At 39.5% G+C, this 16224-nt stretch overlaps 1 protein-coding gene across 1 annotated transcript in view; it reads left to right on the top strand.

Moving 5' to 3' along the window:
• PRDM6 (PR/SET domain 6) overlaps nucleotides 1-2959 on the top strand; it is a gene marked incomplete at both ends in the record, with an annotated part of 96860 nt that extends 93901 nt beyond the window's left edge. The window contains one exon of the mRNA XM_083351613.1: nucleotides 2845-2959. Coding sequence (XP_083207739.1) covers nucleotides 2845-2959 — 115 coding nt within the window. The remainder of the gene's footprint in view (nucleotides 1-2844) is intronic.
• Between the last annotated feature and the right edge of the window lie 13265 nt (nucleotides 2960-16224).

The following is a 16224-nucleotide window of genomic DNA, read 5'->3' as shown; positions in this document are numbered from 1 at the left end:
ACAGTGGAATAATTTAATTCAATAGTGTGTTACTGTACCTTTTCAAAAGTTATACATTTCCAGTGTATGTGCTTACACATCTAAGTATAAATATACATACCATTAAATGTTATATCATAAAACACACAAATGAAAATATACATTTGGGCAGGAGAAAAAATGATTCAACTGTTGGCTATATTACAGGTGTAGAATGGTCATCATGAATATTAGCTGTATGGAGGATTTATTTATTTATTTGATGCATCATGAATAAACCTAAATCTCCAAGTGTTATTTTATCTTGTTTCAGTAAATACCTATTTTGTACTTAGACTACTTATGGTCATACTTTTTAAATTTGGAGATTTTATGAATGCCCCATGGAAATTACTTGAAGTAGGTTTAGTATAGTATCACTAATGTAGGAGCAAATTTTACTTTATGATCCAGGAGAACTTGGTCCTCATTTCATAAGCTTTTTGTTTTCACTTGTGCTTTTGATTTATAATATGCTTGTTATTAATTCAGTAGTGAGAAGGTGAGAACCAGTATGATGTAATGGTTAAGGTATGGAAACCTGATGAAACCAGCTGGATAAACTTAAACAAGTTGCTTTCTGCCCTTAGCTTAGAACAGGCATGTCAAACTGCTGGCCCGCAGGCCAGATGTGTCACACTGAAACCATGCCCACCCCATTGCCAGCAATGGGGAAAAAGTCACGATATGTTGCGTGACGTCACGTGATGTCGTGAGTTTGACATGCCTAGCTTAGAAGAAGGCAATAGCAAACTATGGTTAAAATATCTTGTTAAGAAAGTTGGAGAGATTTGTCCAGACAATAACCAAAAGTCAGCACTAACTTGGAGGATAGATATATGACAGACAGACAGACAATTATATACATGCATATGAAATATATATCATATTTGTAGCTTTGTTGATATAGAAAAGAGAAAATCAAATCTAAGTAGAGATCACTGCATTGTACAATAGAAACTAAATTTAAAAATGAATTGATTTCAAGGTGTTCATAATGAAAAACAAATTCATAATTTGCAAGTTTATCAAGCAATGAAAGTTAGTACATTTTGACACACTAATCCAGTAACTAATCAGTTTTCTAATAAACAATCAGCAACACACTAATGTGTCATCAGCATTTCAGGAACTCTGGAGAGAGGAAGATCTGCACATAAACATTAATGAATACACCAGAAATCATTAGGTGATCAATACTTCTGAGTTATTTTCATTGAGCTGATAAGTCTGATACATTAGACCTGACATTTTACATTTGTCAAGATCACAGTGCAGTTTTTAACAGTAGAACAGGCTGCTAAAATATTCTAAGAGAAACAATCAAAGAAACATAACTTAAAGATCTTGACATGTTAGACTGGGAGTAGAGATAAGATGAATGAATTTGTAACCTTCAGGCCATAGGTTTTTCAAGCCATAATTTTCTTTTTTAAAAAATGACACATACTTTATATCATCCTGAAATTATATATATTTATAAACAGTTCTAGATGTATTCATAATGAACTAATTCATTATATATATAATGTTTACAATAGAAAGTTGCACATAAACACCGTTTCCTTTTATTTCATTTGGATATTTTTTACGTAAGGATATCTTGGATTATGAGCAGGCTTCTTAAATCACTGTTAATTAATTAATACATATGATTCTATCAACATTATGTTAAAACTGTAGTTTGTAATTCACAAGTATCTCCTTTGTCAACTCAATTTAAATTAATGTGCTCAAGAAGTTCTTGTGCAGGCTTTATTCATTCCAATACAATCCATCTGTGACAGCTTTACTGGCTTGAATCTTATGCTTAATTCCACAGCCAGCATGTAGTTTAACATATTGGACTAAATTATCTAGAACAGATTTCTTGCTAGGTTTTTTTTGTTTGTATTTTTTGGGCTATAAACCTGGGGGTAAAATTGTAAGAGTTTGATTATTGAGAGGGCAGTAGGTATCAGGATACTTACTCAGATGGAAGTTATTGAAAAGAATATTTACATCTCATAGATTGCTCAAGTGTTAAAACACTATGCTGAATATTAAGTCAAGTTATTGAAGGACCAAAGTTTGGAAAATTAATTCTTATCTAAAAGAAATGAAGTTGTTTCTGTTTGAATTATGCACATCCCTTGGATGTTCACACAGAAAGCCTACATCTTAAAGGTATTCATTGTCTCGACACATCATTTAAATCTATGAGGAGAAATGGCAATGGGAGGTGTTGAAATTTGGGGTTTTCTGACTGGTCATTTCAGCAATACTGTATATTGATTCCATAATAATATTTTTAAAAGTCTCTTTTTAATCACAATTACACTCCTTTGTATCACACTGGCTAAACAGTAATTTCAGAGAAATACAGAAAGTGATTATTGTTTCCCAGTTTCATGATTGTTCCAATAGGTAAGATTCCTGGTTTTAAATTAGCAGGAGGTGAAATTCTATTTGTCATCAATTTCTCTGAGGGATTACAGAGCAGAAAACTGCAGACAAGCTGCTTCTTTGATGGCTCACTCCTAAAAATCTCTTTTTGTTCTTTATCTATTTGAACTGACAGTGATCAGAGCTACAGTAGGACAGGCCTCTCTAGAGAAATCACCTTCCCCTGTCTATTGACAGATTCCCTTGTTCTGAATCAGACAGGCCTTGTCCCATCATAGGCATCAAGGCCTTGGAAGTAGCCACCAATTAAACCTCTTGAGCCAGTAAAATCTGAAGCCACTTTTGAGTGTCTGTTCTGATTAGGCATGATAAGACGAAGCCCCCCCCCCTGCCCCCCAGGAGCAACTTCCGACTCTCAATTTTCTCTCTTGCCTTTCCCAGGTGCGAGAGGTGCGAGAGGAGCTTCACCCAAGCCACCCAGCTGAGTCGACACCAGAGGATGCCCAATGAGTGCAAGCCAATAACAGAGAGCACAGAATCAATTGAAGTGGATTAACTGATTGACTGGTTGGAATTAAACTGCAAGGAAAGTCATGATTAAATGTCACGGACACTTAAGCAAAACCAAAGATTTCCTCTGAGCAACTTTCAATCAGTCCCAGAAAACCAAGACCAGTAATAAAATAAGTAAGATGTTAAGAGATATTGATCCTGGCATGGAAGCGAAACCAGGGAAGAGATTATTTATTTATGACTAAGAATGAGATGGATTTAAATGGACAAGAAATCCAAGCCTTGTAGGATTTCCAGCCCCTTCCTCATCATGTATTGCTTTATTTCTAAAAGCTTTTATAATTGCTATTTAATACCAAAGCAACAAATGTCAAGGGCTTTTCTGCCCATAACTATGAACTGCAAATGCACAGGGAGTTGTTTATTGTTGCACCTTTTTCTTCAGCACGACTCAATGGACCCAAATATGTGTTCCTGATAAGGTTTGGTTGGATTGCCATTCTTTTGACTTGACAGTCATTTAAAAGGACTAAATGACAAGAGAGAGAAGGTGATCCAGGACCATCATTGCCCTCCTCTGACTAAGGCACATTTCATTTCCATGGGTTCAAAATTCACATTTTGTGCACTTTTTTTGTATAAATGTTTTCATTAGCCAGTGTTGCATTGGCCAAGGAGATCCCAGAAATGTTAAATAAATCTGTAGATATATATGTTGTAAAATATCCATAAGGAAAGCATTTGAAATATGTAGTTTTTGAAAACTGTCCTCTTTAATGAATGAGACATATTATTCATAAGTGATGAATAATTTCAAGTGAAATAGTGACATTCTCTTATCTAAAGTTATCATGCTTGAAATCATAAACATTAAAAATGGTATAGCAAGAGGCATTCTTTACTTTAATTGCAAAGAAGAAAAATCAATACAATTTGTCCATGTTTAAAATTTTTACGATCATCCACACAAGGCAAAAATAGGTTCATGTTATATAGCTACCACACGGGATAAATTCAGTTCCAATTTTCTATTGTACAACTTAGTAAAATACAGGCAGTTTAGATGTCAGTTACTACATGGATACAGAACTAAAGTCATTCCTGAACCCCCCATTTGATATGATTGTAATATCTCCTGAGGTACAAAAAGCTTAAGACTTATCTCAGTTTATTCCTCTCTATGTGCATATTCTCAAGTCCTTTTCCCATATCTTGTAATGGTGAGCATAACCTCTGGGCATAAAATGGTGGAGTAAGGATGAACAGTCAATATGTATATTTACATGAAAGAAAGTCCTACCATATTAAGTGGTTATGTGGGGCAAATGTGCATTAGATCATCAATTTTAAATTTATGTTGAAGCATTTTATATTTTTTAATCTCATTTGACCATGCTGGCAGGATTTTATATTAAATTAAATTCACAGTTATTCCCATCACTTCAGAGTAATATTTATTCCTTGAAGGTCCTCTTGGGCCATTTCTAATTTTTAAGTCCTTTAAAACTGAAACACAGGAAAATAATTGCGTTGTGTGAGATAGGTGGCACTATAAATGTAATAATTAATTAATCATGAAAGGCACTACAAATGAATAAGTTGAATGCTGTAGCATATGTAGCAAAAGAGTAATCTAACAACAGGTAAGGTGACCTTCCTACTTTGCTCCCAATTGGCCCTATTTCCTTCGTTTCTGTGGTTTAGGGGTTAGCCCAATGTTAAAGATTAAATTTGCAATGCTGAATTAAAAACTTAGTAACAAAAACAAAACAAAAATGTATAAGGTCCGTCTTTGGTGTTGATGATATAGATGCACAGATATTTAATCAAATCAACAAATTAATGAAATTAAATACAAGATGTACTGTTGGTGTGTGGATAAAAAAGTCCTTTATTCTAGTTCTTAGGATGGCCTGTGCTATAAAAGATTATCATCATCATTGTCTGGTTATTGATTCCTTTGTACAAACCAATTCTACCAATTGTGAAAGTCATCACTGGCATGGTCCCAGCCCCAGTTGTATTTATCAGGCATAATCTGTAAATGCCATTTTTGCCTTTAGAACCTTACCTCATTACCTCATGACTGAAACATCACTATATAATTCATAGACCTCTTGAGTTAATGTATTGGCTCATTTAGAAAAGTAACCAGGCACCTCTGCCTCATTAAAATGTAATATTAAAGAGTTGAAATTTGTGTATTTCGTACCTTTTTAATCACATTTTTCTATTACAAAAGTAGCAGACAAAATATATAAATATGAATAAACATTATAAAATTTAAGCAACAAAGTAACAATAATAAAGGATCTAGAAGAAACTCTTGCCTAGCCCTGCATATATCTAGGAAATGGTTGTTAGCTTCATTTATCAACTTTGATGGTCTTAAGGATATGGCACTGTTGATACCCAAGAACATCAATCGATTTTCTGTTCTGCAAGGTGAGTTGCAAATTTCCCAGTAGTAGTACTGCATGCTAGGGTATTTAGCAGTGCTTTTTTAACCATGAGAGGCCTGAGGGATTGATCGTGAATTTCTTTAGTTCACTAGAGAATCTTTGCTTCTTATTTTGTACTTTACTCCCAACTGAATAAGATCATTCCAAATCAACTGACATGTTTATTTTGTGGAATGCATAAAGATTAGAAGTATCAAGACATCTCTCTATGTGCTTTTTAGAATCTGCAATTTTTTTTAGATCAACAAGACTTTTCTGAACTTTAAATACTTGGGTTTAGCTAAACTCCATAACCAAAAAATCAGTGTTGAACTTCCCTTTAAAAAGTATCTATCTTTAACATATTTTAATAAATGTGACTTGCGTTTCAACCTGGGAAAGTAAGCTAGTTACACTTGTTTCTCATTTTCAGTGTATTGTTTACTGTCCTCTTTCCAAGTGCAACCTTAAAAATTAGATTCTATTAATCTGTTGCAGAAAAAAGGCATTAGAGCACTATTTCACAACTTTAACAGCAGCACAAATTTATTGGACATAATTTATTGTTCAACCAAATCTCCTCTCAGATTAATAAAATTGCCACCAAAGCTTTATATTATAATAGGATTGTTATTTTTTTACACCAGATTTTCCATTGTTTTAATTAATGCAAAGAAAAAAGTACCCAAATCAGGTGAATAAAGAAGTTATGGTTTGCAGCATATACATTTTAACCAAACAATTCTATACATTTTAATTCAAAAGTAAGCTTTGTTGAATTGGGAACTCTACATGTACAGAAATAAGAAATCACCTACAAGCACACAACAAGGAAGTCACCAAATGTTCAAGCTCCTTTAGGACTTCACAGGTTGACCAAAGCTTTTATGAACTTATGCAAATCCTTGTATAAATATAAAAACCTATTTTCTTCCTCAATCAGAAAAAAGATAACCTTTGGATTTAGGTTAAAGTATTAGTATGAGAATAATAAAATTCATAATAAAATACTATATTTTTGATACTTTCATCCCAGATATATACTCTGGATATAAACATCATTAGTTTCAAAATCATCTAAGCCATACTGTGCCACAAGAAAACTTTTTTTCCCCCAGCTGTAACTTGCATAAGATTAAATTTTCAAGGAAGAAATTCAGGTCCACTTCTAGAAGTTGGTTGTGGGGTGAGTGACAGCAGCATGATCAACAGCATAGTTTCTGAATAATGTGTCTCCTGGCATGTTTTTGTGCTAAGATAAGGCAGTCACCTCTTCCAGGCTTTGAAGGACCCATCTATTTAAAATAAGTCATAATGACTCATACTTAAGAAAAGGAATCCAAAGTGTTTAGTAGATAAGAAATTTGATTTCACTGATTTCTAAGACAACAATTTAAATTTTCAGTGGTTCTGCCTCAACAAACACCATCAGATTATACAGCAGATGCAATTTACTTCAGTTTTGATTGTATTAGAATCAAAAGGCCATATATAAGCAACAGATTCCACCATTAACTCGTTTTTGTGATAAAACTATATGGCTGTAAAATATGCTGGGGGTTAATACTTTCTCTAATTCGATGGTACTAATGCAAAACGGTGCACAATAGCACTATTCTGAAATGTTTTAGGATTTGAAGGAAATCAAATTTACTTCTGAATCTCGCCACTAATTAAAACTGTATTTCCCAGAGCTCTTCAGTCAGCACAGACAATTGCAGTGTGGAATTTGGAGTATGCCAAAGTTGAAAAGACAAGTTTAATTCCAAGCCATATATAAGCCCTGCACTGCAGGGGGGAGGAAGAGTGTCTACAAGGAGGGAGGGTGAGAAAAATTAAGATGGGGTAAAAAGTGATGTGGAATAAAAATAACTCTGATGAAGGAATGGATTAATGGTTAAGGAATGGTTATGGGAGGGGGGGGAAGAGAACTCAGTCCTGGAAAATGGAATACATGAGAAAGCAATTCACCATAAACCCACCTTGATTTCATTTAGTATAAGAAAGAATAGAGCAAAAGTGTGGCAGCTTTTCAAGGTTGATGTCAGCCCTTCAAGGTAGACCAGGTGAGGAAACAGAGACCAGAAGAATCCCAGGAATGCTACTTTGTCAAGGTATAACAACAGAATCTTGTATATGTCTTTCCAGAGTCATTCCTAACATTACAAACAATAGAATTATTGCAAAAAAAATAAATAAATACTACAATGCAAAGCATGTGATTCAATTAATAAAATAAACAGAGAAATATTTCAGTGAGTAGGTAAAGATTATAAATGACATGCAAGTTCTAAAACAAGCTTTAAACCCAGGGCAAGTCTGGCATGTCATGATGATGTACAGTCTGTTTGTAATGAGATCATTCTGCAAATGACACAAATTGTATAATTGTATAATTTGTCTCCTTGGCATTAGGGTGCCATGGTGATAATATCACTGTGCAAGTGATGTGACATGCTCTTTCTGTCCCTCTAGATGCAAGTGGACATTAACAACCCAGTGTCCTATAGACATTTTGGATTTCAATCTTCATCAGCCCAAACCCCAAAAGAGCCAGTGGCAGGGAAGCATAAGAGTTATTAGTCAAACCCTGTAGAACAGTATTTCTCAATACTGTTTAATGGGTAGCCATTAAATCTAAAAAAATCATTCACTGATAATATGAATATAATCAGTGAGGTAGTGTATGCTTTGAGGATATTGACAATGCCTCCACTTTCATAGCCTTTTGTTGTTCTATTTCAAAAGCATTAAAAGAGACGGCTGGTCATTTATAGCCATGTGTCTGTCGTATCTTATCAAAGTACTTGACAGTACATAGTACAGTTACTGAGGAAGTCAGTGTCTATGTTATTCTTTTCTTTCATTGTAGCAGCTGTGATAACCAATCTTGTAGAAAATGCTCTGTAAGAATCCATGCAAATTCATGAAAGATTTCAGTATGAAAAAAGCTGGCTATTTTAAACATGAAATGACAGAAATTTTACTCAATTAAAATGTTTTCCGCAGGTAACAAAAAGTGTACTCTGAGTGATCCATTATGCTGAGCCTAAACGAATGTTTCCCCAATACTAAAATACAGTGACAATGCAGTCTCGATAAAGGTATTTTTAGAGGGGAAGGAGAAAAACACATATTAGCTTTTACTCTTATGTACCTCATGTATTTCTAGACCATTAGACCCTGAGGAGGGTGGGCTATTTCCCTCCATAATTTGGAAGAATACCTGAGTGTAGGAATTCCACTTGATGAAATAAATGCTAGCCATCACCAGATGATGAGTATTCCCAAAAGCAATAACAGTATTATACTCAATACATTTAGTATATCTATGTTTGCCTTCAGAGGCTTAACACTACTTCATACTGTGCATAGCTAGTGGGTCTGAATAGGAAATATGTATCTGTAATCTATAGAGGGTTCCTGATCTTTCACTCTATGAGAGCTTGCTCCATTTAGCCTCTGTTTTTACTAATGTATCTTAATAATGGAATGTATCTTAACATGTACGGGGCTTATTCTTAATAAGCATGTCCTCTGGATAGCAAAGGCTTCCATAGGCATCAAACTGATAAATATGAAATTAAGAGAGTGCTATGTAATTATCTGCTTCTTAAAATGGTATATTAATATATATTATTTTTTAAAAATGAAGTATTTATGAGACATGTTTACGAGGGTTATGCAGTGTCTTGGATTCAAAAATGAAAAGGTTTTTTTGACCATGTGATGACACCTATAGAGCATTTGCCTACAACTCCTTTTATCAAATGCATCTTTTCCTGGAATTGTGTGGCAGTCAGGCAGAGTGAGCGCCTGTTACTCGTCCCAGCTTCTGCCAACCTAGCAGTTCGAAAGCACGTAAAAATGCAAGTAGAAAAATAGGGACCACGACGGTGGGAAGGTAACAGCGTTCCGTGTGCCTTTGGCGTCTAGTCATGCCGGCCACATGACCGCGGAGACGTCCTCAGACAAGCGCTGGCTCTTCGGCTTTGAAACGGAGATGAGCACCGGCCCCTAGAGTCGGAAACGACTAGCACGCATGTGCGGGGGAACCTTTACCTTTACCTTTTACAGGCACATAATCCTGAGAAAAGATGTTGCTGATTTAGAGACTTAGAGAGGGATGCTATATGAACACTTGCCACACATTTCTAAGCATAGTTCTACCTATAGATTTTGAGTGCTTCAAGGCCCTATCAATCACAAAGGTTTCTCAAGCCCCATTAATTCTGGTGTTTTGTGTCCTTTTCTGTGGTTTCTGTTTACCCTTGTGCACACACACATTTATTGGTAAACAATCTTTCTTCAGTTGGGGATCATTTCATGATTTAGATTGTCATTAAGATAATCAGAATGAAATGAAATATTCATTAAGTGAACAGAATACTAAAATGTGTGCTCTGTTGTCATAATGACTTTGCAATTCAAATGGCAAAAAGGTACTTCTTTTTCTAAAAAAGCAATTAAGTAATATTTCAAATATGTTCACTTTGTAATTGTAAATAATTTACATATGCACATAGTGACATTTTGTGTTAGAAGCAGTAAGATCACACCAACCCGACCCTCTGTACTTCCCCGGAGGACCCAGGAGCGAAGGTGTGCAGCCTCCTATGCTAAGGCTGGTCTACCTGAATGCCAGGTCCGTAGCTAACAAGGCTCACCTCGTTCGTGACCTAGTGGAGAGCGAGCACGCGGACCTGGCTTGCATCACGGAAACTTGGCTGGGCCCAGAGGGTGGTGTCCCTCTGGTTGACCTCTGCCCGCCAGGTTTCCAGGTGCTGCACCAGCCTCGGACCCATGGGAGGGGCGGGGGAGTGGCAGTTATCATCAGGGAATCCCTTAGCCCGCGAGAGACCACCGTCCCTCAGATGGTCGGGTGTGAGTCTCTCCTACTGAGATATGGCCCGGGGGCGCAGTTGGGCCTGCTGCTGGCGTACCTACCACCTAATCGTGCAGCGGCAGCCCTGCCCGAGCTACTTGATGTCCTCTCAGGGTTGGTGGTTGAATTCCCAAAACTCATGGTCTTGGGCGACTTTAACCTACCGTCCCTGGGAGGATCATCCGAACTGGCTCGGGAGTTCATGGCTTCCATGGCGGCCATGGACCTGTCGCAAATAATTTCTGGACCGACTCATGAGAGAGGCCACACCCCAGACTTGGTGTTCTTGTCTGGACGGTGGCGTGATGATATCGGTGGGGGTACCACGACTGTTACGCCCCTGTCATGGACCGATCATCACCTCCTACGCCTAGACTTCCCCTTTGCCACCCCCCGCCATGGGTGCACGGTGCCAACCAGATGGTACCGCCCTAGGCGCCTAATGGACCCTGATAGGTTCCAGGCAGCGCTTGGGGACGCACATGCACTCCCTGCTCACAGCTCGCCGGATGTCTTAGTGGAAGCCTGGGAAAAGGCAGCCACGGAGGCTCTGGACCGAGTTGTACCCCTGCGGCCTCTGACCCGGCGCAGATCCCAGCGAGCCCCATGGTTCACCGCGGAGCTCCGGGAGATGAAGCGTCAGAGACGGGGCCTAGAGAGCCATTGGAGATCCAGTTGATCCGAATCCGACCGATTGCAATTAAGAATCCTCACCAGGTCTTATCTCGCTGCGATAAGGGTGGCAAAATCCAACTACTTTTCCACCCTCATCGCGTCCGCAGATAATCGCCCGGCTGCCTTGTTCAGGGTGACTCGCTCCCTACTGAACCAAGAGGTGAGGGAGGAACCCTTGCAGGGTCGAGCCGAGGAATTCGGTCAATATCTGCTGGATAAAATTGCTCAGATTCGAACCAACCTGGACTCCAACTGGGCTGAGATGGAAGAACAAGACATGGACAGTCTTGTCGACGTCATCTGGGAGGAATTTGATCCTGTGACTCCTAAGGAAGTGGACAGGATTATGAGGAGGTTGAGCTCCTCCACATGCTTACTGGACCCGTGCCCTTCCTGGCTGGCTTATGCGGCTCGAGAGGGGACACGAGGCTGGTTCCTGGCGGTCATCTCTGCTTCTCTGAGTGAGGGTCACTTCCCCACAGCCTTGAAGGAGGCGGTGGTGAGACCTCTCCTCAAGAAGCCCACCTTGGACCCATCCTCATTGAATAACTTTCGTCCAGTCTCCAATCTTCGCTTCCTTGTGAAGGTTGTTGAGAGCGTGGTGGCGCACCAACTTCCTCAGGTCCTGGATGAAGCGGTTTATCTAGACCCGTACCAATCGGGCTTCAGGCCGGGCTACAGCACGGAGACGGCATTGGTCGCTCTGATGAATGATCTCTGGAGAGCCCGGGACAGGGGCCATTCCTCTGTCCTAGTCTTATTAGACCTCTCGGTGGCTTTCGATACCATCGACCATGGTATCTTGCTGCGACGCCTCAGGGGACTGGGAGTGGGAGGCACGGTTCTGCGTTGGTTCTCCTCCTTTCTCCAGGGTCGCTCACAGTCGGTGCTGGCAGGGGGACAGAGGTCGACCCCGAGGCCTCTCGTTTGCGGAGTCCCTCAGGGGTCGGTCCTCTCGCCTCTCCTGTTCAACATCTACATGAAACCGCTGGGTGAGATCATTCACAGCTTTGGAGTAGGGTACCATCAGTATGCTGATGACACCCAGCTTTTCATCTCAACTCCAAACAACATCAGTGATGCCCTCGACATGATGTCCCGCTGCCTGAAAGCGGTCCGGGAATGGATGGGGAGGAACAGGCTTCAACTGAACCCGGACAAGACTGAATGGCTGTACGTACCGGCAAGCCAGGATACTCAGAGCATCCCATCCCTTAACATCGGGGATGAGTTACTACCCCCTGTTGATAGGGCCCGCAACCTGGGTGTCCTCCTAGACTCACAGCTCTCCCTGGAAGATCACATAGGAGCTGTGACCAAGGGGGGCTTCTCCCGGGTTCGACTGGTGCGCCAACTATGCCCTTATCTGGACCTGGATGCCTTATGTACAGTCACCCATGCCCTTGTGACCTCTCGCCTAGACTACTGTAACACTCTCTACATGGGGCTGCCCTTGAGATCCACTCGGAAGCTTCAACTGGTGCAAAGTGCAGCGGCACGGACACTTTTGGGAGCCTCCCGATACTCCCATATCACACCTCTCCTCCGTGCGCTGCACTGGCTTCCAGTTGCTTTCCGAGTGAAGTTCAAGGTGCTAAAAATGACATACAAAGCCCTACATGGCATGGGTCTGGACTACCTATGGGAGCACCTTCGGCCAATGTCAACACCCCACCGCCCTGTGCGGTCCCACAGAGAGGGCCTCCTCAGGGTGCCACCGCTCAAGGAATGTCGGCTGGTGGCCCCCAGGGGGAGGGCATTCTCAGTGGGTGCGCCAGCCCTCTGGAACTGCTTACCAACTGAAATCCGGATGGCCCCCGACCTCCGCACCTTCCGGCGCGACTTAAAGACTTACCTATTCCAGCAGTCCGGCCTGGCCTGATAGCTCTGATAGCTCTAATTGGGGTCCCAGTTTGTTTTGTTTTGATTATTGTTTTTCAATACTGTTTCATTATGTTGCCTATCTTACTCTGTACACCGCCCCGAGTCCCTCGGGAGAAGGGCGGTTTATAAAAACAAATAAATAAATAAATAAATAAATAAATTTTAATAAAAACACCCACTCATTTTTTTCAGGAAACTGAAGTGTAAATACATTTGGTTAATAAACTATTTCTCTTACGAAGATTTTTTCATTAGCTATCATGTAAAATTTGCAATGAAGAGAAACTAAGAAAAACTCATAATATATCAATATTCAAACCTGAGCACTTAGACATTCATTAATCATTGTGTCCTTGAAGAATTACTTTCTGCATCATTTCTCTTGTAAAAAAAACTCCCCAGCTGTCTGAAAATAAGCTATTTATGTATCTTTGACCTTAGAAGAAATGCTGTCATTTTCTTCTTTGTGTGATGAAATGATGAAATAGAAAGAATCCCTTTCAAATTTAGAATTCTTCCAAATAGTCACTGCAACCAGATTACTGTAGGTCAGTGGTCCATGCTGACAATTCCCCGTAACACAAATTTTAATCAATTATAATTATAACACAGAAATGATTGCCCAGTTCACAACAAATAATGTTCCTGGAGAGAATTCAGGGTCATTTGGGAGGATTAGTGGAGAAATATTCCTCAGAATATTTTACTGTAAAAAATCAATATCGAAAATAAAACCTATTTGCCTAGCTGAACTCTGAAAGTTGAGGAGTAAGGACTTCCTGAAAATGAATTCTTACAGAAGCCACCACTGTGGAATATGCCAAGCCATTAGTATCTCTTCTCTCTAATCCTGCTTCCTTTTCATCCAGTTGTTTGGTGTACTTTAAATGGACACTGGGATTAAATACTGTGAATATTTCTGAAGTGAACAGCCAAAGGGGAGAGAGAGAGAGAGAGAATCGTAGAGGATGACAAATTCCCTATGGTAATCAGGGAGATATGGCTTGTATGGATTTGAGTAGATGAATATATTTAAATGAATAAAACATGTGAAGACTGAAAAGGTGAGTCTGGATATGGTATCTCCCTTTGCTTTTAGTTTTAAACTCAGGACTGTTGTCTTACTCATGCCAGTTTGTGACCAACAACTTTATTTATTTTATTTATTTATTTATAATGAGACTTGTATGCCGCCCTATCTCCCGAAGGACTCAGGGCAACAATAAGATACAAATAAATACAAATATTAAAAAAGAATTAAATTGTGTCAAAGTCCCACTAAAACCAATAAAAACATTTAGAATCATAATTAAAAACCCCATTATCATCAGTCCAGGTCGGCCTGTTGGAAAAGATATGTCTTAAGGTCACAGTGAAAGGACTGAAGGTCTGGGGCCATCCGGAGCTCCCGGGGGAGTTGATTCCACCAAGTAGGTGCCCCAACAGAGAAGGCCCTCCCCCTGGGGGTCACCAGCCAACATTGTCTGGCCGACGGCACCCTGAGGAGGCCCTCTCTGTGTGAGCGCACAGGGCGATGGGAAAATGTTCCTGGCAGCAGACGGTCCTGCAAATATCCTGGGCCTAAGCCATGTAGGGCTTTATAGGTAAGAACCAGCACCTTGAACTTCCTTTCCCCAAGAGAATATATAACCAGAATGGGTTACTAGATCGAACCTTGTTATAATCAATGAGTAAGCAGCCTGAGCTACTGGCTTAGTTTTACATGAAATCAGCCATGAACTCCAGAGTGGCTCTTGGCAGTCCTTCTCAAGGAATTTCTTTCTATCTCAAAATAAATATATATATTTTTGTTCAGGTTCAGCAGTCTCTCTTGATAATATTGTTTGTTGATGCTATATAAGAAGGCAAATATCCTTCTTTTTCTTTATTTGTATCACATACAAATACAACTTTCAAGCCCTGGTGGTGAAGTGGTTAAAATGCAGTATTGAAGGCAAACTCTCCCCACTGCCTGGAGTTCAATCCTGACAGGGCTCAAGGTTGACTCAGCCTTCCATCCTTCCAAGGTCAGTAAAATGAGGAACCAGATTGTTGGTAGTAATATGCTGACATTGTAAACTACCCAGAAAGTGCTGTAAAGTGCTATGGAGTGGTATATAAGTCTAAATGCTATTGCTATTCATCATAAAGCAGAATTGCTTCATTTGCAAAAAGAGGCTATTCAACTGTGTTCTAAATATACTCTAAACATTAAATATTCTTCTTTCCAGATTCAATAAATGGGATTAGATGTGACCAAACCTGTGCATAACAATATCCCATAATATTAATGTAATATGTAAGCTGAACAGAAGTATTCAATGAGCTGCAGATCAGGAGATTTCCATTGGTGGGCCAAATTGTTTGTGTTGATAAAAGAAAAGAACATAAGTACTTTTGTTTCTACTTGGAAACCGCTTCTGGACTTAGTGCTTGAGGTGGGAAAAAATGATATCATTATTTTGGGTTTTACCGATTAGACTGATTTACCGATACAGAAATGGCTAGTGCATACTATTATAGAAATGTAAAAAGCTGAGATTTGATTTTAATGTCTGATTTTACTGCAACAGAGAGAGTCGGAAGTCAATGTCTTTTGTTTCTCCTCCCCCTTTCTTCACACTTTTTTTGTTTCCCTTTTTCTACTGTAGTCCCCCCTCTATTTGCTTTTGTATTTTCACATTTTATGTTATAAATGAATAAACTTAATAAAAAAAGATTTCCATTGGTGGGAACTTCATCATAATACCTAGTTCCTTTGTCCTCTGCTTCTTTCTTCCCTTCTGTCAGAATACTCTGTCACTATCTCATACACCCAGTCTCCTTTTCTCTAAGGGATAGCTTTTCCCCACATCTCCACAGTAGTCAGTTATTCCCCCCACATTGGTGGAGGAGATAAAGGAAGGAGGGGGGTGATGGCTGAATGACTTGTTTACCCACTTCCATTGGCCAGTTGGAGAGAACCCTAAATAGTTCTAGCAATTGACTGAATGTAGCAATGCAAATAGTGGGGTGTTAATCTGGAACCTGAGGGTTCTACTTGACTGCTGTTTGAAAGTGCCTAGAAGATCCTGAATTTTATTTTAGAGAAGACTAAAAGCAGGCTTCTGATGCTACAAAGCAAAAAGAGGTCCACGTTTAGCCTTTCCTGAAATGAAGGTGTTTTTAATTCAACATCTTACAATCCTTTCACCTCTTGAGTGATCCTAATTTAAAAGGATCACCATCTAGTGGCTCAAGGCCGAAATTCAAGCTGTGCCTGTTACCTGATCTCACATTTTGAAGGAAACCAAATCTCAGTGCTCTAGCCATGCTCCCCTCTGAGGGACCTTTCCTGCCTTGTAGAACCTGCTTTCATTGCAGCCATATATGTCAAGGAGTAATGATTAGTGCATTAACTCACCGCTTATGCCACTTGAAAAA

The sequence above is a fragment of the Vipera ursinii genome (assembly GCF_947247035.1).
Source record: "Vipera ursinii genome assembly, chromosome: 2".
NCBI lineage: Eukaryota > Metazoa > Chordata > Lepidosauria > Squamata > Viperidae > Vipera > Vipera ursinii.
This window is presented reverse-complemented; position numbering and strand designations above follow the sequence as displayed.